The sequence below is a fragment of the Scleropages formosus genome, chromosome 24 (genome assembly GCF_900964775.1).
Source record: "Scleropages formosus chromosome 24, fSclFor1.1, whole genome shotgun sequence".
Taxonomy (NCBI): Eukaryota; Metazoa; Chordata; class Actinopteri; order Osteoglossiformes; family Osteoglossidae; genus Scleropages; species Scleropages formosus.
Genome location: NC_041829.1, coordinates 62119 through 87301, shown reverse-complemented (window position 1 = coordinate 87301; position 25183 = coordinate 62119). Strand labels below are relative to the sequence as shown.

At 48.5% G+C, this 25183-nt stretch overlaps 1 protein-coding gene across 5 annotated transcripts; it reads right to left on the bottom strand.

The window, feature by feature from the left end:
- Positions 1-1741: 1741 nt before the first annotated feature.
- On the bottom strand, positions 1742-7255 carry LOC114909434 (cyclin-dependent kinase 6-like). 5 transcript variants are annotated; one of them, XM_029248640.1, is made up of 8 exons: positions 7120-7255; positions 4597-4826; positions 3812-3944; positions 3244-3411; positions 2912-3021; positions 2766-2816; positions 2427-2559; positions 1742-1950 (listed from the first exon to the last, which is right to left on the bottom strand). In XM_029248640.1, the coding sequence occupies exons 2-8, from the start codon at positions 4809-4811 to the stop codon at positions 1873-1875; spliced, it is 888 nt and encodes a 295-aa protein (XP_029104473.1). In that variant the 5' UTR covers positions 4812-4826; positions 7120-7255; the 3' UTR covers positions 1742-1872. The 5 variants fall into 5 exon arrangements, with proteins under 5 accessions (XP_029104473.1, XP_029104472.1, XP_029104474.1 ...); XM_029248639.1 differs by having other exon boundaries at positions 4597-4819; XM_029248641.1 differs by lacking the exon at positions 7120-7255 and having other exon boundaries at positions 1742-2209; positions 4597-4888.
- Between the last annotated feature and the right edge of the window lie 17928 nt (positions 7256-25183).

Here is a 25183-nt window from a genome sequence, read left to right as displayed (position 1 = left end):
GTCAATGTTAAATTTTGGAACTTAATTTTCTGAAAGTGAATGTTTAAATTAAGGAAACAGTATAACATAACGAGGCACCTTGCAGATGTGTAAACTTCCAATACTTCATAAATTTAAATATTTTTGGCATAAAATATCTGTCCAAATATTGTCTTGTTAAGGCTGAACCAGTGTGGACTGACAGAGCGATCCTGTGAAGCTCTGGCCTCAGTTCTCACCGCAAACTCCTGTTCACACCTGAGTGACAATGACCTGCAAGATTCAGGAGTGAAGATACTCTCTGCTGGACTTGGGAACAAACACTGTAAACTGGAGATACTAAGGTCAGAACTACTGGGAAATAAACAGTGTAAATGACCATTGAAGTGTGTATCGGGGAGAATGCAGTGTTTAATGTGTATGTGTGTCTCTCTACAGACTCTCTGGCTGTTGTGTCACAGAGAGGGGTTGCGCTTCTCTGGCTTCAGCTCTGCGTTCAAACCCCTGTTCACATCTGAGAGAACTGGATCTGAGCTACAATCACCCAGGAGACTCAGGAGTGAAGCTGCTCTCTGATCTACTGGAGGATGAGCAACTGAAGTCTGTGTGTGTGTGTGTGTTGCAAGTCAGCAGCAACAATAACACTTCTGTGCAGCAATAACATTTGTATGCTTATGCTACAACTCCCATTTAAGTGCAAAAGAAAAATGACTGATGCAAAATAAATAATGGCATAAAACTTGAGCAGATGCGAAAAACTAACTTTTCACCCTGTTGCAGACAGGGAAGCATTTTTGCTTCCTGAAGGCCAACACAGAGAGAATGAGGAGGAGCTTCTTCCCGCAGGCCATCCGGGCTCTTGACCAGGAAAGCACCATGGAGTAGAGACTGGACTTGAATAAACAATAATCACTACCTCAGCCGAATATTGCATAGCATTTTTTTGCACAACATTGCACACGTACTTTTTTCTGATTTAATCTTTAATATTGGAGTTTACATTCACTTTGTTCACATACTTGAATACATCTGTTTTGTATATATCCCCTCATACATATTATTCTTCTTCTGTTAATTTCTATTATATTTTCATTATATCTTTTTTTCCTGTAGTATGATTTTAATTGCTATTTTATTTGGGAGGGGGGCGCGGTGGAACTGTGTGTGTGTATGTGTGTGTGTGTGTGTGTGTGTGTATTTTTATCTTACTATGAATATGTACCATGGACAGTCGGAAAAGCATTTCACTGCACGTTGTACTAAGTATGGTTGTGTACGTGACAAAACTTGAATTTGACAGTTTTTGGGATTTACTTATTCAATAAGGAATTTAGTAACCGGAAATGATGAATGAAGAAATTTTTTACCTGTTGAGTTGGACAGTGTGTGGAGCCAGACACCTTCGGTGGGCTAGTAATCCATTCTGATCCATAGGAAAATGAAAGAAAAAATCTCTCACCGCCTGTTGGTGTTCCAATAAACGTTCCGAATGAACGCCTTCTGTGCGCCCTTCTTTGCCCCATCCATACCCAGAGCACAGCATGCTACAATGTCATCTTAAGAAATGTTGGGCTATTTCAGAAAATCTAAGCTGGTACCTCTGATCAGTAAGACCCCAGTAGGCGGGCACACCTTTAGATATTGAGCACCTAAACTCTGGAACAGTACCAGTTACCGTCATGTTGCACATCTCTGAGATGAACACAGGTAGGATGTGAATCTTTCTGCCCTCAAGTAAAAACTGAGACATTCAGAAAGGAAGAAAGGAAATAACACTTTTATTGAAGTGAACAACTGGCAACAGTCCTCATCTCCTTCGAGCGAAGGTACCGCCGTGAATTAACCGTTATTCCGCCAGCTCTTCAGCAGCTATAGGGTCCCTGGGTAGCGGTGCTACTGCTCAGCCAGGAAGGTGTGTCTCAAAGCCTCAAAGGCTGAGACACGCTTGGATGGGTTAAAGGCCAGAAACTGCTGTGGGCACACCGACAAAACACAGTCAATCCCCTGTTCCAACACACCCCTGCAAAGAAACCTGTATCCCTGCAGTGGTCCTCAAGCCTGCTTCTCGTGGCTTACAGTACATCAGGATCTCCAGTCCAGAACTTAGGCCCTCGATCAAATGGACTGTTACCAATTTAGCCTTTTCTCACAGCGCTGGGCTAGTGAGGTATTCCAGCTGCCTTTAAACTGGTTCCCCCCATCACACCCTGGCAGGAACGGGCTGTGAATTCTGATTTAGAAACAAAGTCATTCTCATTAACTCAGAATCCAACAGGGCATTTCACCAACATCCCAAGGAGTGTAGATGCGGATATGCCAATCCCAAAGTACCGTCAATCAGTGACCAATTCACTAATAGGAAGACCATTGCTCCGATTTCCAAAAAAAAAATACTTCCATCGGCTACTTTACACACTATTGCAAGACTCGCACCCATTAAAACTTACCAAGAGCAAGTCCCTCTCTTCCTGGTGCAAGTTCGGCAGCAGCTGATTTAAGGTATTACCACTCTTCCAGTTGGCAGGGTACGGGATGGGGCTCTCGGTAGGCCAGTCCTCCTGTGCAGGCAGGCCGATCACACTGAGGACCAACAAGGAGGAGTTACACACTCGACCTATCTGGGAACACCTAATTTGACTCTAACCTTAACGCAATGTGACTCTTAACCGTAACCCAATTTAACCCTAAGTTACTCTGTCAGCATTGATACCCCCAGCCTGCAAAGCTACAAAGCATCGCTGACCATGAAACCATCTCACTATTAAAGAGGACATGTAGTGACTTACTCTATGATTTTCTGGAGCTGCTGTATGTCAGAATAGCCGCAAAACAAGGGTCTGCCAAAAAGAAGTGCAGCCAGATGTGTGTTACACGCAAGCGTGTCTCCGTGATGCAGCGGGGGGTGTACAGTGGTTTACTGTGCTCTCCCTACCTGAGGAGGAAGAGCTCAGCGAAGATGCAGCCAGTGCTCCACATGTCCACGGAGGACATGTAGCCGGAGTGTAGCAGGACCTCCGGAGCTCTGTACCACAGGGTCACCACCTGAGGAGCACATACCCACAGGAAGTGATGTCATCATCTAGAGAACAGCAAAGAATGTGTCAGGCTGCATAAGACCACAGGACTTTGTTATGAATTTATAACAGGGTGATGGGTTTAGGAGGCAGAATACTTAGTTTAGTTTCTGTCCAGTGATATATTCACTTCTACAAATTGTTAGGGTTAAAACACTAGCATGTCAGGATCCAGTCAGTGCAGACTTACGATGGGCGTGAGAGCCATGTGGTGGCTGTAGACCCGCGCCAGACCAAAATCCGCAATCTTGATCTCACTGTGGCTGCTGACCAGCACATTTTGCGGTTTCAGGTCCCGGTGCACCAGCATGTTGGTGTGAAGGAAGTCGAGGCCTCGCAGCAGCTGTAACATTATGTCCTGCGAGGACAGGAGGAGATACATGGGGACACCTTTTTCTTTTACAGAAAGGAGGAAGCTGGAGGGACACCTGTACCAACTGACAGGCTGATCCAAACCTGTGCAGTAAATCAAATCATAGCCATGTAGGTGCATGAGTGTGTAAGCTTTTTTTGTTTTTAAAAATGAAATGTGTATAAATGAGTAAATGAGTAGCTTAGTATGAAAACCTCAGTCACTTTGGAGAAAAGCATCAGCTAAATGAAGAAATACAACAGTATTAACATAACGGAGACTGAATTCACATAACATAATGGTTTTCAGAAAATTACATGGGTAACTACATTAATGACATAAACTATTGTGGATCAAAGGTTTAACAGTTGATATTGCATGGACTATGACAAAAAGGACATCTCACCTTAATTTTCCACCTGCTGAGACCAGTCTCTGCTACCGAGGCAAGAAATGCACACAAATCTTGATCAACATATTCAAACACTAAAGTCAGCTCTGAGGTCTGATTTTGGACTTCAACTGAAACATCTAATAACCTAGAAAACAAGTAAAATGAATTAATAAATTTAGAACTCAGCCTTACCCTGAATAAACAAATAGAAAAGAGTTCTACTTACACTCAGAGATCAACAGCTGGTTTTAACTGTCCAGAAACAGGGCAGTAATACTTTGCTGTATTATTACTATACTGTACTATAATATTACCCATAATGACTTGTAATATGTATACACTGATACAGCACTTATGTATTTTTGCAGGTCAGTTCAGAGTAAATACTTTGATCAAGAGTACTGCAGCAATAGCACCAAGTGGGGCTTGAACAAACAACCTACAGGTTACAACAGCGTTCACATAACCTGCAAATATAACCCAGAAAATGGTAATGTGTGGTGAGCAGGTCATGTAATTGCTAGGGCCGTTTCCCTGCAATGCTAAGGTCCCAGGTCCGAATCAATTCTCCTGCTTTAATAGGCTCGACCAAGGTACCTACCCTGAATGAACCAAGAATTCCTAGCTGTGTAAATGAATCAAGTTGGATTATTCAACATTGTAAATCACACAGAGCAGAAGTTAAATGATAAATAATGAAAATTATTTATATTCTTATTCTTCTTCTTCTTCTTCTTATTATTATTAACAATGAACATGGCAATAAAAACATCTATGAGGAGGGTTTTTCGATTTACTTGACCACGTTGGGGTGGTCGAAGGCCTCCAACTTGCGCAGCAGTCCCACCTCACGGATCACGAAGGCAGGCACGCCTTCCTCCATCTGCTCGAGGACCCTGACCTTCTTGAGGGCCACGAGGCGCTGGCAGCCGCCGGTCTCGCGTGCCTTGAACACGCGTCTGGAGGCGCCCTCACCCACAGCAGCCAGGACCTCGTAGCGGCCGGCCTCCATGTTGTACCCTTACACCTCGGCATGGGGTCACAAGCACATTAGTATTACTCCACATTACAGAGTGCACAAATTGTACTTTTTGTAAGAGGTATGTTGCTGTGAAGAAAAGCTCCTGCTAAATGAATTAAATTCTCAACTTGTTCCCAAGATTGCACCAGTGACTGTACTTGAACCTGAAGTTCAACAGTTTAACAAATATGCAATCAGGGCTGCACACATTAATATTTTAATACAAACTACCTAGGTTTTCCACTCAATTTTAAACATCTCAGCCTGACAAAAAAATTACCACTGGTAAACAGACTAAGGCTAACCCAAGAAAAACAACCGGGAAGAGTCAAAACTGGTCAGCATTTGCTATCTTTTGTTCTGAAACAGCTGTAGAGTACTAAAATGACAAATTTACTGCATGTTTTGATGGCAAGGCAGCACCTACGAACTATAACATAACAGGATAAATAAGACTTAATATGGCCTAGCAGTCAAACATCTAGATGAAGTCATGTTTTTTTTTTTTTTTTTAATTAAACCTTATTTAATAAAGTGATCAATAAAATACACAACCAAAAACAAACATCAAAAAATCCACAGTCAAACGAACCCAAAACCATTTTTCCTACAGTTGGTCAACAAAACTTACTAAATAGCCATTACATAAAATACATTATCAAGACAGTGACAAAGTCTTTCCCATAACAATCCCCCTTCCTGGTTTCAAAAAATATAACTGACCCATGTCTTCCCCACACAAACATATCCACGAAAGGACTGTCCCCCAATACCAGCTCAACCCAAGTCATCATGTCACATAAATCCTTCAAAACACATAAAACACTTCTAAGTTGCAGTATAAAACTTCATGTCTTTTTTTTTCCAAACTTTATTTTAAAGTTATCAATAATAATAATACACACAACCAAAACAATACATTAAAAATCCACAATCAAACAAACCCAACACTATTTTCCTACAGTTGGTCAACAACATCACTAAGCAACCATTACATAAAATACATTGTCAAGACAAAGTCTTTCCCATAACAATCCCCTTTCTGGCTTCAAAAAAATATAACTGACCCATGTCTTCCCCACACCAACATACTGAAAACAACTGTCCCCCAACTTCATGTCTTTTGAGTAGTTTTAACAAAGACACCACAAACAGTACCACTTAACACTGGAGAGTCCCCCTAAATCACTCCCAGGCCCCCTGCCACCCCCGACGGTTGAGGTGCCACCTCTAAAACCCCCCAGAATCCCCCTCGTGGCAAACTGCACTTAAACGATAAGACAACCAATCATAACAGAATACCACACTATGTACAGACATGAACAGTAGTAATAACTATTTACACAGAGCTATTTAAGCTCCCCTTGGTCCTATTACAGTATATTTATAATACATTTTTATTATATTATATTTTTGTTAGTGGGGGGTGCGGTGGCGCAGTGGGTTGGACCACAGTCCTGCTCTCCAGTGGGTCTGGGGTTCAAGTCCCGCTTGGGGTGCCTTGCGACGGACTGGCGTCCCGTCCTGGGTGTGTCCCCTCCCCCTCCAGCCTTACGCCCTGTGTTGCCGGGTAGGCTCCGGTTCCCTATGACCCCATATGGGACAAGCGGTTCTGAAAATGTGTGTGTGTGTGTGTGTGTGTGTGTGTGTGTGTGTGTGTGTGTGTATTTTTGTTATTCCACATTTTTAGATTACTATATTTTTATTTTACTATTATACTTTTATCTTACTTTATTTATGTTATACTAGGGGCCTGGTCTTCAGTAAGTCTGGGGTTCGAGTCCCGCTTGGGGTGCCTTATGACGGACTGGCGTCCTGTCCTGGGTGTGTCCCCTCCCCCGCTGGCCCTATGCCCTGAGTTGCCGGGTTAGGCTCCGGTTCCCCGCGACGCCACATGGGACAAGCGGTTCAGAAAGTGTGTGTGTGTGTGTTATTAGTCTGTATTACGGACAATCGGAAAAAAGCATTTCACTGCACGTCGTCCTAAGGATAGCTGTGTGTATGTGACAAGTGAAACTTGACTTTCAATAAATGCAAATATATTATTATTTATCACACGCTCCCAGGCCAGTGCGCTTATTTGACCCCACTTTGCGCCGGCACGGTAAAACTGTGTGTCAGAAAGTTCTGGAAGCGCTGCAGAGAGACCTCTACAGTAATTGCTTTTCATTTGTAAAGTACTTCTCGTATATGAATGGGCAATAAAAGCGAACTAAAGTAGTAGTACAAGTGCAATAACCAGTGGTAAAGTAGCTGTCTCTTGGCCCAGTTTGACTGTATGCTGCATTTTTCTACTCACGTTTAATTCGTGTCACTCGTGCTGCGCTCACTTTCTTTCCAACGAAGGTCAAGCCATCGAATGACACCGTTTATGAACGTGGGGTGCACACGCGCGGTGCAAGCTCACGTGGCCGGACGCTCCCGCTCCGCGAGGAATAATGAAGAAAAAAATAATACACACACACACACACACACACACACACACACACACACACACACACACACACACACACACACACACACACACATTTTCAGAACCGCTTGTCCCAGAGGGGGTCACAGGGAACCGGAGCCTACCCAGTAACACAGGGCGTAAGGCCAGAGGGGGAAGGGGACACACCCAGGACAGGACGCCAGTCCATCACAAGGCACCCCAAGCAGGATTCGAACCCCAGACCTACTGGAGAGCAGGACTGCAGTCCAACCCACTGCGCCACCGCACCCCCTGAAAAAAATAATAAAGAAATTAAATAAATAAATTAACAGCGCAAATAAAAAATGTGCACTGTGTTAGTGTGCGCAAAGCTCCACACACTTACATGAGTTATATGCATCACGCACGTAAGGCTGCTTCGGCATTGGCGCCTTTAATTATTATACATGAATTACAGCCAGGTGCTGTCATTGTTGTCTCCATCCAAATGTATGGACTGTAACCTTCTGCAAATTCATTACCTTCATGCAGAGGCTCCGTGGTGCCTGAAGAGTAAGGACACACCCTCATGCCAGCCGAGGTGGCAAATGACTGCTCCTCACACACTGAGCGCACAACAGTAGGCTACAGCGTGCAGAATCATATTCTTTAAAATGGACAGAAGTGGACCATCTCCACCCTGGATGGGACAGCAGTCCATCACAAGGCAATCACACACATGTAGGGCAATGTAGAGACATCAGTTGAGCTGAAACACATCCTTGGAGTGATGGAGGAAACCAGAGCACCCAGAGAAAACTCAAAGGAATATGGGGAGAACATGCAAAATCCACACACACTGAGCTTGAGTCAAAGAGCTGGGTCAATGCTACAAGGTGCTGTGCCTCTCTTTCTCCATATATTTTTTTTTTTCCCTTTCTCAGATTGAAACGTTTGACTAAAGCCAGGCGGAAAATTGGTTTGTGGAGGACAATGTGCCTCTCCTTAATAGGGAAAACATTTGTGCTGAAGGTGGACATCCTCTCCACGTTGCTCTACCTTGTGGAGGTGTACCCCTTGCCTCGCACAATACAGAAAGCCCTTACAAAGGACATTTTCAACCTTGTCTGGGGGGGCAGAGATGAGTACGTGAGGAGGGAGGTCATGCATCTTCCAAAGGAAGAGGGAGGGAGGGATGTGTTTGATATTCCCATTAAGCTGGATTGTCTCTACCTCTCCCAGTTATTTAACCGACTGGCAGCTCCGATCCAGCATCCCCACCAGTACTTTGTGCGTCTTTGGTTGGCCCTTCCGATGCAAGTTGATGAAGTCCTGGTCCAACACCAGGCCAAATGCCGCGACATGGACCGCTCATTACAGCCATGCTGTAAAGTGGAGTAAGACCACGGCGGCCGGGGTCGAGGCAGAGACCCTCCTTAAGCACAGGGCCTTGTATAAGGCCTTGGTCGAGAGAAGAGGAACTCGAGTTCTTCTGGGGCTCGACAAAGATCTGACAGCTGGTCTAGGATGACGCTGGGACCTACTCAGCTGTCCATGAACTTAGGGCAAAGCCTGCGTTTCCTCCGGGGGTTGTAGACCCACGCTTGATCTCCTGGGGCCAGGGGGCACCCGTGACACTGTATGTCGTATGCCCACTTCTGCCGCCCCCCGCCTCTGTCAGATGGCACCTTGTGAAAGTGTGCAGGGTTGCAGTTGCTGCAGTTGCCAAAGGTACTCCGGGCTTGGTTCACCCCTCATCTCAGGCTCCAGGGGGCTGCTGAAAGCTAAGTCCAACAGAGTCCTCAGCTCGCATCCGAACATAAGCAGGGCGGGGGTGCAGCCGGTAGACTCCTCGACGGCAGAGTGGCATGCCCACAGGACCAGAGGCAGGTGTCTTTCCCAGTCACGCTGATGTTGGGAGGTGAGCGCAGACAACTGTGTGATGAACGTCCAGTTGAAACTCTCCACCAGACCATCGCAGGTGAAGGGGCATGGTGCGCGTCTTCTGCACCCCCCAGCCGATCACACACCTCTTTCATGACCTGTGACTCAAAGTTTCTGCCCTGGTCATTGTGCAGCTCCTCCGGTGCTCTGAAATGGCAGAACATCTCTTCCCCCAACCACTTTGCCGAGGTCGCAGCACTCTGGTCCCGGGACTGCGTATGCCTCAGGCCACTTGGTAAAATAGTCGATGGCCACGAGCACGTAGCGGTTCCCCTGATCAGTGCAGGGAAGGGGTCCCAGCAAGTCTATGCCCACCCACTCCATCGGGGCGCCCAACCGAAGCCGTTACAGGGGGGCGTGCGACCGGTCGCTGGGGCCCTTATGCTCCGCATAGGTATTGCAACAGTGCACGAACAGCTCCACATCTTGACGGCACCCCACCCAGTGAAACTGCTGGCACAGCCGGTGCAGCGTCTTCATCACACCAAAGTGCCCCACGCCGACAGGTCCATGCACTCCCTGTAACACAGGACTTGGCTGTGCACCGGCCCCTCCCAACGCCAATACAACAACCCCCCTCTCAAGGCGAGGCTGTCCCACTGTGAGCAGTATGACTTGACGGTGGGGCCGTGCAGGATCACAGCAGTCCAGGGCAGGCATTGCCCCGACTGTAGGAAGACCCACACCACCGCCATCTCTGGATCGGCTTCCTGGGCCTGGCAGAACAGCTCCATGTCATCAGCGGACCCCCCCCATTGCTCACCATGTCTGCCGCCAGCGGGGTGCAGGTCTCATCCGTGGTCCCCTGCCACTCCTCCAGCCGATCAAAAATCAAATCAAGGAAAGGAAAGAAAGGTTCAAGATGGCGCCGAGGATGGCTCTCATGTTGCATGCTCCAGCACAGCAATGCAGTTTTTTGTTCATTTTAACTATTTTAGCTATTTATTTATTGTTTTTAGTAGTGTGGGGGCGCAGTGGCGCAGTGGGTTGGACCGAGTCCTACTCTCTGGTGGGTCTGGGGTTCAAATCCTGCTTGGGGTGCCTTGTGGCAGACTGGCATCCCGTTCTGGGTGTGTCCCCTCCTGAGTTGCCGGGTAGGCTCCGGTTCCCCGCGACCCCATATGGGATAAGCGGTTCAGAAAGTGTGTGTGTTTGTGTATTTGTTTTTAGTAGTAGAAGTATCCATCCATCCATCCATCTTCCTCCGCTTTTATCCGGGGCCGGGTCGCGGGGGCAGCAGTCCGAGCAGAGTACTCCAGACCTCCCTCTCCCCGCACACCTCCTCCAGTTCCTCTGGGGGAACCCCAAGGCGTTCCCAGGCCAGCCGGGAGACATAGTCTCTCCAACGTGTCCTGGGTCTGCCCCGAGGCCTCCTCCCAGTGGGACAAGCCCGGAGCACCTCCCCAGGGAGGCGTCCAGGAGGCATCCGGAACAGATGCCCGAGCCACCTCAACTGGCTCCTCTCGATGCGGAGGAGCAGCGGCTCTACTCCGAGCTCCTCCCGGGTGACTGAGCTCCTCACCCTATCCCTAAGGGTGCGCCCAGCCACTCTGCGGAGGAAACTCATTTCTGCCGCTTGTATCCGCGATCTCATTCTTTCGGTCATGATCCAGAGTTCATGACCATAGGTGAGGGTAGGAACGTAGATCGACCGGTAAATTGAGAGCTTCGCCTTACGACTCAGCTCCCTCTTCACCACAACAGACCGGTACAATGACCGCATTACTGCAGACGCCGCACCGATCCGTCTGTCGACCTGCCGCTCCATTTTTCCCTCACTCGTGAACAAGACCCCAAGATACTTAAACTCCTCCACTTGAGGGAGCAACTCCCCCCTAACCCGGAGGGAGCAATCCACCTTTTTCCGACTGAGAACCATGGCCTCGGATTTGGAGGTGCTGATTCTCATCCCCGCCGCTTCGCACTCGGCTGCAAACCTCCCCAGTGCACGCTGCAAGTCTTGACTTGATGAAGCCAACAGGACCACATCGTCCGCAAAAAGCAGAGACGAGATCTCGCGGCCACCAAAACAGACACCCTCCGTTCCCTGACTGCGCCTAGAAATTCTGTCCATAAAAATAATGAACAGAATCGGTGACAAAGGGCAGCCCTGGCGGAGTCCAACATGCACCGGGAACAGGTCTGACTTACTGCCGGCAATGCGAACCAAGCTCCTGCTCCGGTCATACAGGGAACGAACAGCCCGTAGCAACGAGCCCCGAACCCCATAATCCCGAAGCACCCCCCACAGGATGCCACGAGGGACACGGTCGAATGCCTTCTCCAGGTCCACAAAACACATATGGACTGGTTGGGCAAACTCCCACGAACCCTCCAACACCCTAGTGAGGGTATAGAGCTGGTCCAGTGTTCCACGGCCAGGGCGAAAACCGCATTGCTCCTCCTGAATCCGAGGTTCGACTATCGGTCGGATTCTCCTTTCCAGTACCCTGGCATAGACTTTCCCAGGGAGGCTAAGGAGTGTGATCCCCCTGTAGTTGGAACACAATCTCCGGTCCCCCTTCTTAAAAAGAGGGACCACCACCCCGGTCTGCCAGTCCAGAGGCACCGTCCCCGAACTCCACGCGATGCTGCAGAGGCGTGTCAGCCAAGACAGCCCCACAACATCCAGAGACTTGAGAAACTCGGGGCGGATCTCATCCACTCCCGGAGCCTTGCCACCGAGGAGTTTTTTGACTACCTCAGCAACTTCAGCCAGGGTAATGGACGAGTCCCCCTCCGAGTCCCCAGCCTCAGCTTCCTCTACGGAAGGCGTGTCGGAGGGATTGAGGAGATCCTCAAAGTACTCCTTCCACCGCCCGAGAACATCCTCAGCTGAGGTCAGCAGCGCACCACTTCCACTGTAAACAGTGTTCGTGGAACACCGCTTCCCCCCTCTGAGTCGCCGGACGGTTTGCCAGAATCTCTTTGAGGCCGACCGAAAGTCTTCCTCCATGGCCTCACCGAACTCCTCCCAAGCCCGAGTTTTTGCCGCGGCGACTGCCAGAGCCGCGCTCCGTTTGGCCCGTCGGTACCCGTCAGCTGCTTCAGGAGTCCCATGAGCCAGCCAGGCCCGATAGAACTCCTTCTTCAGCTTGACGGCATCCCTTACTTCCGGTGTCCACCACCGTGTTCGGGGATTGCCGCCGCGACAGGCACCGGAGACCTTATGGCCGCAGCTCCAAACAGCCGCACCGACAATGGAGGAGCGGAACATAGTCCATTCAGACTCAATGTCCCCCACCTCCCTCGGGACCTGGTTGAAGCTCTGTCGGAGGTGGGAGTTGAAGACCTCTCTGACAGGGGCCTCCGCCAAACGTTCCCAACAGACCCTCACTATGCGTTTGGGCCTGCCAGGTCTGTCCAGCTTTTTCCCCCGCCATCGAATCCAACTCACCACCAGGTGGTGATCAGTTGACAGCTCAGCCCCTCTCTTCACCCGAGTGTCCAAGACATATGGCCGAAGGTCAGAAGAAACGACTACAAAGTCGATCATCGACCTCCGACCTAGGGTGTCCTGGTGCCAAGTGCACTGGTGGACACCCTTATGCATGAACATGGTGTTCGTTATGGATAAACCGCGACTAGCACAGAAATCCAATAACAACTCACCGCTCGGGTTCAGATCAGGGAGGCCGTTCCTCCCAATCACGCCCCTCCAGGTATCACTGTCGCTGCCCACGTGGGCGTTAAAGTCCCCCAGTAGAACGACAGAGTCCCCAGTGGGAGCGCTTTCCAGCACGCCCCCCAGGGACTCTAAAAGGGCCGGGTACTCTACACTGCCGCTAGGCGCATAAGCACAAACGACAGTGAGAGACCGTTCCCTGACCCGAAGGCGTAGGGAGATGACCCTCTCATTCACCGGGGTAGACTCCAACACATGGCGGCTGAACTGGGGGGCTATTAATAAGCCCACACCAGCCCGCCGCCTCTCACCTTGGGCAACGCCAGAATAGTGGAGAGTCCACCCTCGATCGAGTAGAGTGGTTCCAGAACCCAAGCTGTGAGTGGAAGTGAGCCCGACTATATCTAGACGGTATCTCTCAACTTCCCGCACCAGCTCAGGCTCCTTCCCCGCCAGTGAGGTGACATTCCAAGTCCCAAAAACCAGAGTTGGCGCCCGAGGTTTGGGTCGGCCGGGCACTCGGCCCCGACCACCGCCCAAATCACAACGCACCGGCCCCTTATGGTTTCTCCGGCAGGTGGTGAGCCCACCGAAGAGCGGCTCCACGTTGTGGCTTCGGGCTGAGCCCGGCCAGGCCCCGTGGGCATAGACCTGGCCACCAGGCGCTCGCATGCGAGCCCCCCCCCCAGGCCTGGCTCCAGGGTGGGGCCCCGGTGACCCCATACCGGGCGGGGTAAACGGACGCCTTGATTTTTTTGTCATAAGGGGTTTTTGAAGACTGAGACAGCGGGCCTTCCGTCCTAGTAGTAGAAGTAGTTAGTTTAATAATGTATGACAGAGATACACTTATAAGAATAGGCCATTCGGTTGCTCACCGTAAACCAGACTTTAATTTCCTAAACGCCGACGCTCTGTTTACAAACAATGGAGCAGAGCCCTCTGTCTGGGAGACCCAGTGGCGCCGACAGAAACGCAGCCAGAGAAGGGGGAAGAGAGCCGGCGTCCTCGTACGACTGAGACAGCGGGCCTTCCGTCCTCCATTACCCACCATTCTGCTGGCCAACGTACAGTCTCTGGAGAACAAGCTCGACGAACTGGGGGCGCGGATTAGTTACCAGCGAGAGACGAGGGACTGCTGTGTGATCTGTCTCACAGAGACCTGGCTGTCCGGAGAGGTTCCGGACTCGGCCATCGAGCCCGTGGGCTTCTCGACGCACTGCGCGGACCGGATGAGAGAGCTCTCGGGGAAGAGTAGAGGGGGAGGTGTGTGTTTCATGGTGAACAACTCGTGGTGTGACCGGAGGAACATACATCTCATCAAGTCCTTCTGCTCCCCTGACCTGGAATACCTCATGCTCCTGTGTCGGCCATATTGGTTACCGAGGGAGTTTACGGCGGTTATCATCACAGCTGTCTACATCCCCCCCAGGCCGACATGGAGCAGGCGCTCAAGGAGCTGTACGGGAGGATCAGCGAGCAGGAAACCGCGCACCCTGAGGCCGCGTTTATTGTTACTGGGGACTTTAATAGAGCTGACCTCAGAACAATAGCGCCCAAACTTCACCAGCACGTAACCTGCAACACACGGGAGGACCGGGTCCTAGACTGCTGCTATTCCCCCTTCCCGAACGGCTACAAGTCCCTGCCCCACCCACCCTTCGGCAAATCAGACCACTGCTCTGTGCTGCTCCTCCCTGCCTACAGGCAGAAGCTGAAGCGAGAAGCGCCCACCCTCAGGACGATCTGCTGCTGGTCAGACCAGTCAGACTCTGTGTTACAGGACTGTTTCGATCGCGTCGACTGGGAGATGTTCAGGTCCGCTTCCGACGGTGACGTCGACGCCTACGCAGATACTGTCGCGTGTTTCATCCGGAAGTGCATAGACGACGTGGTCCCGACCAAAACAATTTGGGATTACCCGAAGCAGAAACCATGGTTCAATAGCGAGGTCCGGGCAGCTTTAAGAGCGCGAACTTCAGCGTTCAGCTCTGGAAGTGTGGAGGAGTACAAACGAGTTAGCTACACCATCCGCTCAACCATCAGATCCGCCAAACACCAGTAAAGAGTCAAAGTAGAGGGATATTTCAACTTCAACAATGCCAGAAGTCTGTGGCAGGAGCTTAACAACATCACATATTTTAAAAAGAAAAATAACCACCCTGCGGACACTGCTGCCTCTTTACCTGACGAGCTGAACACTTTCTATGCTCGTTTTGAGGCGGGCAATACCATCAGCACAGAGAGAGCTCCCGCGGCTGCAGAGGTCAGTCCACTTTCTGTCTCTGTAGCGGATGTAGCCCGATTCTTCCGTCGGGTGAAGACTCGTAAAGCTGCGGGTCCAGACGGCATTCCGGGTCGAGTGCTCAGAGCATGTGCGGTCCAGTTAGCGGGTGTGTTTACGGACATTTTTAACCTCTGCCTCTCCCACTCAGTCGTCCCACTGTGTTTTAAAACATCAACCATTGTGCCTGTCTCAAAACAATAGAAAATTACATGTTTAAATGACTGGCACCCTGTTGCTCTGACCTCCATAGTCAGTAAGTGCCTGGAAAGATTGATTAGAGACTATATCTGCTCTGTGCTGCCTGCCTCATTAGACCCTCTCCAGTTTGTCTACAGGAACAACCGCTCCACAGACAATGCCATTGCCTTCACTCTCCACACTGTTCTTTCCCACTTGGAGAAAACGAACACTTACGTGAGAATGTTGTTCGTAGATTACAGTTCAGCATTTAACACCATTGTTCCCTCCAAGCACAGTGTGAAGCTCCAGGCTTTGGGTCTGAACAACTCCCTGTGCAGCTGGATACTGGACTTTTTAACTGGCAGGCGTCAGGTGGTCAGAATAGGCTGCAACATCTCCTCTCCGGTGCCCCGCAGGGCTGCGTTCTGAGCCCTCTCCTATACTCCCTCTACACTCATGACTGTGTAGCTACGCACAGCTCCAATGCCATCGTGAAGTTTGCTGATGACACGACGGTTGTAGGCCTGATCACTGACAGTGATGAGGCGGCCTACAGGGAGGAGGTGCACACTGACACATTGGTGTCAGGAGAACCACCTCTTACTCAACACCACCAAGACCAAGGAGGTCATCGTGGACATCAGGAGACAGGAGAGGGAACACACCCCCATCACCATCAGCGCGACACCGGTGGAGCAGGTCACCAGTTTTAAGTTTCTCGGTGTCCATATCACCGAGGATCTCACATGGACCAGTCACACTGATGCAGTGGTAAAGAAGGCCCATCAGCGCCTCTTCTTCCTCAGACAACTAAGGAAGTTGAGGATGAACAAAACATCCTCAAAGCCTTCTACACCTGCGCAGTGGAGAGCATTATTACTGGCTGTATCACCTCCTGGTATGGTAACAGCACTGGCCTCAACCGCAGGTCTCTCCAGAGGGTGGTGAGGGCAGCCAGACACATTGTGGGGGTTGAGCTTCCCTCCCTCCAGGATATCTACGACAGGCGGTGTGTGAGGAAGGCACGTAAGATCCTTAACGACCCCAGCCACGGACTGTTCTACCTACTCCCCTCAGGTAGACGGTACCGGAGCATCCAGTCCCGCACAAGTCGGCTGAGGGACAATTTCTTTCCTTGGGCCATTAGACTGTTAAATATGCAGGACTGAGAGCAAAAATCAAATCCGCTGTTTTATTTCTCTGTATTTTTTGTACATACATATAGATAGTTTATGTTCATTATTTATTTTTTAATTAATTTATTTATTTATGTTTCTGTTGTATATTTTGCGAATACAATTTGTATATATACTGTGTTTTAACGTAACTTATGACATACTCTCAGTACCGCATTTTCTGGAGCTGCTCTAAAGATTTTCACTCTTCTCTACATGTTATGTTGACGATGATGTGACAATAAAGCTTGATTTGATTTGATTTGTCTGTGTCCACAATGAAAGCCTTCCCCAGGATCGGGAGAGACAAGATGGGGGCAGACGTCAGAGCCTCCCTCAGGTGAAAAGCGGCTGCGCACTCGGAGGTCCACTCGAATGGGGTGCCCTTAGCGGACGGCAGTGAAAAACCTCCTTCAAATTCACCAGCGCGGACTCAAAGGAGGAGGCTTGCACCAGCAAGTCGTCGAGGTAGAAAATGCACTGGCTCCTGGGCACATCCGGCAGGACCTGCTCTATCAGCCGCTTGAAGGTGGCAACCGCGTTACAGAGGCCGAAAGGCATGACCATGAAGTGCCAGAGGCCCCATCCGGGATGAACACCGTCTTCTCCTGGGCCTCCGGCGCCAAAGCGACCTGCCAGTAGCCATTCCACAGGTCCAGGGAGCTGAACCACTGTGACCCCGCGATGCAGTTCAACGCATCATCAATGCGCAGCAGAGGGTAGGAGTCCTGCTTGGTTACTGCATTTATGCGATGATAATCAACGCAGAACCACCAGCTGCCATCCTTCTTCTGCACCAGGACCGCCGGCGCTGGCCAGGGGCTACTAGAGAGCTCGATGATGCCTGCAGCTCCGCGATCTGCCTCTTCGCCAGAGCCAGGTGATACGGCCGCAGGCAGATGGGGGCCGCGCCACCTGTCTCAATGCAGGTGCAGTCTTCATCCCTGGCTGCGAAGATGTCTACGGAAGCATCCAGGAGCTCCCAACTGCTCTTGCTGATACTCTTCTAACTCCGCCTCACTGCGCTGCAACAGTGCTTGCACCGCTTTGCGAGTTGCTGCCGAGGGCTGTGGGATTCACCCCGCACCGGCGGCACCCCCGCTGTATGCCTGGGGCTCTCCTTCCACCACTGTTTTGTGCGCAGCCCCAGTCCCCTCCACTTGCGAACCAGGGAAGATGGCCCTTGCCTGGAGGATCTTCCGCCGTGGCCATGTGTGAGTGAGGGCGATGGTCTCATCTGCCAGTTGGAGCGACCGTCTGCTCAGGTCCAGAACCGCTCCCGACTTAGCTCCATTCCTACAATGCACAGATCCTGGATCTCTGCGAGCCAGAACTCGGGCTCCAGCAGCTGGCTGCCCACAAACATCTTTTCACCCACATCGCCACGGCTGTGTGCAGGCTCGCCGATGCCTCGATCCATCCCTTGGGAGGACGGCGCGCCGTTCCAGGCAGCACCCCGGTGCGGATGATCGAGATCGTATACCCCGTGTCCAGGAGGGTTTTGCAGGGCATGCCCTCTATCAGGAGTTTCCTTAGGCGTTCCACTGGGAAGGAGGGTACGCCCTGAGAGGGGGTGGAGTCACAGGGCAAAACTCCCTTTGCAGCGTCACCCCTCTACCGTTTCCCTGAGACGAGGGAAGGGGAGCTCCTGCAGTGACGTGCCTGGTGACCTCGCTTACCACAATGCCAGCTGATGATAGGCGGCTATTGGCGTGGGGTCGGTGCCTCGACTTGGCACACAACTTCTCCTTTCAGAATCGTCATCAGTGACATCCTCCAGAGAGCGGCAAGAATGCGCGGGCTCCTTCGTGTCCCTCAGGATGGCTTCCATGCTGTGCCGCGTCCAGGTTAGCCAGGGTGGCAAGCCTGACATGTTGCTGCAGGCGTTCTGTGGCGAGCACCCGGAGGAATGCCTGTAGCGCCAAGTCTTCTTGGATGGCTGCGGGGTATTGCGGGTACGCCTGCCACACCAGGAGCTGGATATCTGCAGCCAGTGCTACAAGGGCTTCCTCTTTGCTGCGTTGCCTGGCTGTGAGCTGCCCACAGTAATAGTCTGCTGTTTCTTGTTGGCTGAAACAGCGTCTCAGGGCAGCCGTGAGCGCAGGCAGCTCGTGATGTTGGTCCGCTCTCACTTCCAGCAGGACGGTCAGTGTGTGTGGCCCCTTAAATTCTGTCTCTTAGCACTCTCCTCCAAGGCTAGCCCCAGTTGTGCTGCTGTAGTTGCCGCATCCCAGCCGTTGTGCCGCTCTACTAAGCGGAGCTGTGCCCCGTAAGCTTCCACTCCACAGGTGTGCTGAACCCCATCATTGATCCAAGAAAGTGAACACGTTCTCAAAAAAAAAAAAGCATTAACATACAGAAATAACTTTGTTAATGTTCATCCCTTTCTTCTTTTGAGTCCCAAATGTATTCAAGAAGTGCTTGTAGTATGTACTTCAGGGAGAAAAATAATTAAATATCTTCAAATATGTGTTTCTTTCTTTTTTAAATGTTGAAGCAAGTGCATGACGTGTAAATGTATGATACAATTAATGAATACTTAGTACAGCATCTGTTCATTTACAAACTTTTTCTCTATCACTGCCCCAATCACTCGTGTTGTAGTTATTCTTTACCGCTCTCCTGGCCCTCTCGGCTGCTTCTTGGATGACCTTGACATCTTGTTGAGCTCTCTGCCGGGGGCAACACTCCGTTGATTCTCATGGGTGACTTCAACTGGCGTGACGATGACATTCATGCAAGCAGCCTTCTGTTGCTCCTACAGTCCTTTGACCTCTTCCTGTCCCAGTCCCATGCTACTCACAAAGCAGGCATATGCCTTGACCTTGTATTTTCCCATAACTGTGGCTGTCCCATCCTCTCTGTCACTCTGCTGCATGTTTCTGATCACTTCTTCATTTCCTTTCAACTCCGCCTCACCAGTAATCCCTCGCCTTTTTCTGCACCCATTGTCACCTTCCACTGCAACTTAAAATCTCTCTCACCTTCCTGCTTTGCCTCTCTCACGCTGTCTGCTCTCCCTTCTGCTGCACAATTTTCTGATCTATCTACAGACGATGCTACTAGCATTTTCCTCTCTGCTTCACTATCTTCTAGACCAGCATGCCTCAGTACCACCCCATGGCTTTCTAGAGCCAGTGGCCTGTGATCAACTATCTGAATTCCTCACCCCGAACTATCTGCTTGATGGATATCATGACTCACTTCAACCGTGATCGCTCAAGCTCATGTATGGTGTAAATGTTCATGCACCGTGACTTTATGATCATGCCCAGATAAGCCTTTACTCCTGTATTGCATGTAAATGCTTGTGTATCTTTAAAAAAAAAAAAAAGAAAAACAAAAAAAAACTGGAGAAAGGTGATCAGGATTAGTCTATCCTGAGTTTTGCACACCTGCTCGCGCGATGCATCAATAGAACTGCTCTCAGCTATTTACAAGACTTAATCAACTGTTACACCCCAGCCAGGCCCCTTCACTCGTCTACTTCTGCTCGGTTGGTGGTCCCACACACAAAAGGTAAAGCTTGGAGGTTCTCGGGTCTGTGTCCGTTGTGGCGGAATGACCTTCCTCTGTCACTCAGAACTGCGGAAACTCTGTCTGTATTCAAGAAGGGTCTGAAAACTCACCTTTTCTAGATCCACTTCGCCCAAGATCTCTCCAGCTCGTTTATGGTGTAACTTTTCACTCATCGTAATTCCATAAGCATCCCCAGATACAACCTTTATTCAGCCACCACTCTGGCATTGTACTTGCTTATTTGTATCTTATAATATTTAAGAAAAAAAATTGATGGGAGAGTATCAGGATTTGTCTATCCTGTGTTTTATGCACCTACTTGAACAATGAACCTTGGAGCACCAAGTGGTAGGTAACAAATTGGGTTTGCTTGAGTCTTTCATGTCTGCAGCTATGTCTCCTTCTCTTAATATAATGCATAAATTGTACTTTTGCTGAGATGTACGTCGCTTTGGAGAAAAGCATCTGCTAAATGAATACAGGTAAATGTAATTAAATTTCGGTATAACATCTCTAGGCTTCTAACACCCAATTTTCAGTTTCTGGAAAGAAATATCAGTATGATGAAATCTATCAGAAACAAGTGCAAAAAAATTTTAAACGTTATGCATCGATCAGATGAGACAGAAGCACAGTAATGTACTGTAGTTGTACCATCAGCTCTTACCAGTTGCTTCCCTGTCTCGTGTTCACTTTGCTTCAATGCTTTTGCGCAGTGGCAGTGTAAGAATGACTGCCAAGCCTTCTCCCTCCTCCAGCCACCATGATGCATGACATATAAGTGCATGGCCCAGGGTCACGGTATGAGCACAGACCATGAAAATGGGGCCTCACAATCCTTCTGGCTTTTTGGATTTCAAGCAAGAGGGTATTTCATCCAGGGTGTACCCCTCCTAGCTTAGTGTCCTGTAACTCCAGGATAGGTTTCTGACAACCAGCCCATTACAGGGTAGCCTCACAAACACCATGGACAATTTAGAATCATCAATTTGCCTGAAACCTATGTCTTCAAACTGTGGGAGGAAACCCACTCAAACACAGGGGAAACATATAAACTCCACACAGACATTTGAATTTGAACTCACACCCAAACCCACAGCCCAGGAGTCACCCATTGAATGACAAGAGCACAGGAAACATGACGCCACAGTCACTCACTGGTCAGGTAGAGGTTCTTCAGTGGGGAAACTTCTATGTACACAGGCCACATGCAAGTTCCTATTCAGTTCTGTTGCCAGTTAGTAGGGGTGCTCTTGCCATCAGTCACCCGCCTAAAAGCAACTATGACAGCATAAGAGGTGTTTTGTCAGGCTGAACCTGCTGGAATTACATCATCTAAACTGCAGGGTCTGTTGAATCACCCCTCACATCTGGAGAGCAAGTTCCAGCTTGTACGTTTGAGCGTGGAAATCCAGCTTTTCTCATTTACTGGTCGATGGGACTCCAGCGATAGCAGCATGGTGACTGTCACAGGCAAGTTGTTCCAAGGAATCAGCAAGATGCCGGCAAAGTACCAACAATGTAACGCTGAACCTTGTTGCTGTTGCCTGTCACATGCATTTTATCTTGTATTGTTATATTGTTTGTTCTGGTTTCGTATTCCATTTAACACTGTTTGTTTGAACTAGATTGGGTGCCGGGAAAGGCCTACCGGTATGTGTCTGGTTGTCATTAACTAATATTTCTTTTATAAAGATATGGCAGGTATATGTAACTGTGTGGAGAGTGAATGTATTTATTGTTTTTAGAAGAACATTTCTGTAGACTTTTTCCTTACCATGTAGCTGTCTGGTGTTCTGTTGTGTTTGGTGCCTTGTGTTGTAAACCCGATGGAGTCAACTATTTGGGGTATATCTAGGGGGGAGTCCTTGGGCACAACCAACTAGGCAGGGGTGTTTTACTGTGTAGTGTGAAATGTTTTTATAAGATGTATGTAGGGATTTTTATAGTAAAAAATGTTTAGTATTGTTTGTATGTTTTAGCATTTATTTTAGATGTAATTTTTGGGGGAAATGTATTTTGAAATAAATTGAGGCTGTTATGGTATAATCAGAGGGCGGAGCTATTGCTATATAGGTTTGTATTAGGGCACTAGTGAGGGAGTTTGATACAAACTTATGTAGTTACTCTCATGCAGTGAATAGGAGAGTTATGCATTAATGTTGATATAAGGGCTAAGCCCATGGCTCAGAGGCCTCATGTTCTTTATAACTTTATGTTTGTTTTGTACTTGGTTGAGGGTTTATGTGTTTTGAAGAATACTTTTTAGTAAAGGGAAATAAACCTTTTGGTCCACTATTTCAATTCTCCACTGCTGCTTCCATCCGTCGTCCATACCCTCACAGTGACACTAGGTGGAGACATGGTCTTTTCAGTTTGATGCTCCAGCAGTGGAACTTTCATTCACGTTCTTGGAAGTTTCTGGTACAAGTTGATGATCTTCCATGGCAGAACATATTAGGCCATATGCGACTTGATCTTTAAGGAGCTTCTTTCAACTTTCAAATTTGGCAACATGTAAAGAAATTCACAAACAATGACCTAAAAATCTACGAGACGGTAACATCACATGGTGATGTGATTGCATTTTTTCAGGTCAAATACTGGGATTTGCCCTGTGGTCATACGGGATGTCCTATCGCAAGGTGAAGTACTTGTCTTTCCCAGGTGAACTGTTTATGTGAATGTATGATGACAATTTAGTTATTGAATTACCCTAGGTGTGAACTCATTTTGCTATTCACATAATATGCAATGTGAAAGACAACATTATTATAAAATAATGAAGAGCAGGGAAAGTTGATCCATCTTTTATTAGTATTCATTCTTATAGTACCTACCCTTTCTATCTGAACCCAAACAATGAATAAAATTACATGTACAATATAGTAATATGGACAGTTTAATGCTGATTATAGATATGTAAAACCAATGACAAAGCAGTATTGCTTGTGTGACCTTGAGCAATACTACATTTGCATTTCATGTAAATGCTTTGACTAAGTCATGCTTCCTTCAGTTAAGAAACATTACGGTGATTCCTATGTACACAGAATGCTTAGAAACTGGTTCATGCTTTTGTTTCAAACAGGGTGGACTATTGTAATGCTTTATTATCGGGTTGTCCATACCAATCTGTATCCAGGCTACAGTTGGTACAAAATATTGCTGTGAGAATTGCCACTAGAACTAGGAAGTACGACCATATAACACCGGTACCTAAATCATTACATTGGCTCTCGGTTGCATTTAGAGTTGATTATAAAATCCCACTTTTGACATATAAGGCAGTACATGGCATTGCTTACCTTTATGAGATTATTGATTCTTATATCCCAGGACTATAACATCCACATTCATCGGATGCAGGTTATATTAAAGTACCTGTGATCAATAAGACCTCAGGAAGAGGTCATGTCTTTAGCTACAGAGCACCTAAACAGTTTACAATTTGCTAACTCTTTTCTTTCTTCTTGTTGAGCATTGTCTCGCTACACAAGACTTGAGGAGGCTGGCCAGCGGCGACAGACGAATCCCATGCTGACTGAAGATGATGACCAACTGGCATGATGGACGAGACGTACCATTCTGAGCTGGGGATTCAAGATACCATATATCAACAAAATCATTTTTACTTGTTTAGAATTACTGGTTTAGAATTGTTACTAATCTGGAATGCCCAGGAGGGGTGGGCAGCCACCGGCCCTTGGACCCCCGGAGGTTTTTTTTTTTTTTTCTTTTCCACCCTTGATTTTCAATTGGGAGTTTTTGTTCCTTTCCTCCGTGGCCAGTAGGCATACTTATATCTCTATAAAAGTACTATATTATGGTAGTCATTAGTCAACTGTCTTCTTTGTTTCTTATCTGATATATCTGTTTTTCTTGCCTTATGCCTGTGTTAAAGCTCTCTGTGTCACTGCATGAGAAGAGCGCTCTATAAAAGTAAATTGAATTGAATAAAAAATAAATTGAACACTGCTGTCCTGATGCTGCAATCACACGTATGTGTTGTCCATTGGTGGGGACTCTTGCCACCTTCTTTCTCATCAGGGTGCTTTGGGGCAGTTCCAAGCATTCTTTCTTCTAGTGGCCAGATTTGTCACAGTTATAGCGCTTTCCATTTCCAAGAGAACCTCCACGTCCATTCCCAGCAACACCACTTCTTCCTCATCCACGTCTCCGGCTTTGTGCCTGCAGGGGTTGATACTGAAATAGGAAAGCTGAGTGGACATCCGGTTTGTATACTTTTTCTCTATCTGCTCTCTCAGGTTCCTCTCAGCATGATTGGCATATGGATGCAGCTCACTCAGTTCGGCTTCCTCCCATTCCAGGAAGTCTTCACTCAAATCTCAACCCCATCAACAAGTAATGATGAAGTTGCTGTGTTTCTCTCATCCCCTTCTGTAATGCTTGAGTTGTTGGTTATTAATTCTTGTAGCCTGTGTTCCCATTCACTCACCGTTTCGTTCCCTTTTGTCCAATCAGTTTGTCTCCTATATTTTTATTCGATGTGAGTTTTAAGGTCCTGCCATTCAATTGCCCAATTCTGATGATCACAGTTTCTTGCATTCCACCCTTCTCTCAGTCCATTCCAATCCCCCTTTAGCTTTCTCCTGAGCACCTGGGTCCACTCACCTCCACTGGGATGCTAGCTGTTGTCCGGGTCTCCTTAGTGGCTTCCCAGAACCTTTGTCCGCCCACCTGTTCAGGATCTGGCAGGCTATTATAGACATCAATCTGTTCCTGAATGTCCCATTTCCTCTGGACCAATGGCAATTGGCGGTGAGGGCCTCCCAGGACTGTTTCGCACTCTCTGTTCTTCGTCTGCGTGCAGCCACAGGAAGTTCCTCCTCCCCTTCCTTCGCCTCCTCCCGCTGCTCCTTCATCAACACCATCACAAGGAGGAGGGGCTGCACGTAACACAGAATAAAGAGGAGATTCTTCTTTTACCTTTTCTGGGTGGCGCTTACCCATCTGTGGAGGATCCACTGTCTTCGAGACCAAGGTCATCACTGCAGCCTGTGCTTCAGCTTTTGCTTGTTCTGTCTTCAGTTTTAGGGCAAGATCGTTCACACGCATCTGGGCAACTTCTAATGCTTTCTCCCTTACTAAATCCTCCCATTTCTTACACTTATACTTGTTATATCCTCTTGCACCACGACAACATCCCCCAGTTTGTCTTTCTGAAGCATATCGATCATTCCTCAACACAACAGGATCAAA

What these genes read in the sequence shown, in the direction of transcription:
- LOC114909434 (XM_029248640.1), bottom strand. Translation starts at nt 4,811, where the DNA reads ATGGAGGCCGGCCGCTACGAGGTCCTGGCTGCTGTGGGTGAGGGCGCC. An exon ending in CAGCTCCAGAAAATCATAGA is followed by an intron (nt 2,560 to 2,765) that starts GTAAGTCACTAC and finishes GTTGGTCCTCAG; the next exon opens with TGTGATCGGCCTGCCTGCAC. An exon ending in AAGAGAGGGACTTGCTCTTG is followed by an intron (nt 1,951 to 2,426) that starts GTAAGTTTTAAT and finishes GTGTGCCCACAG; the next exon opens with CAGTTTCTGGCCTTTAACCC.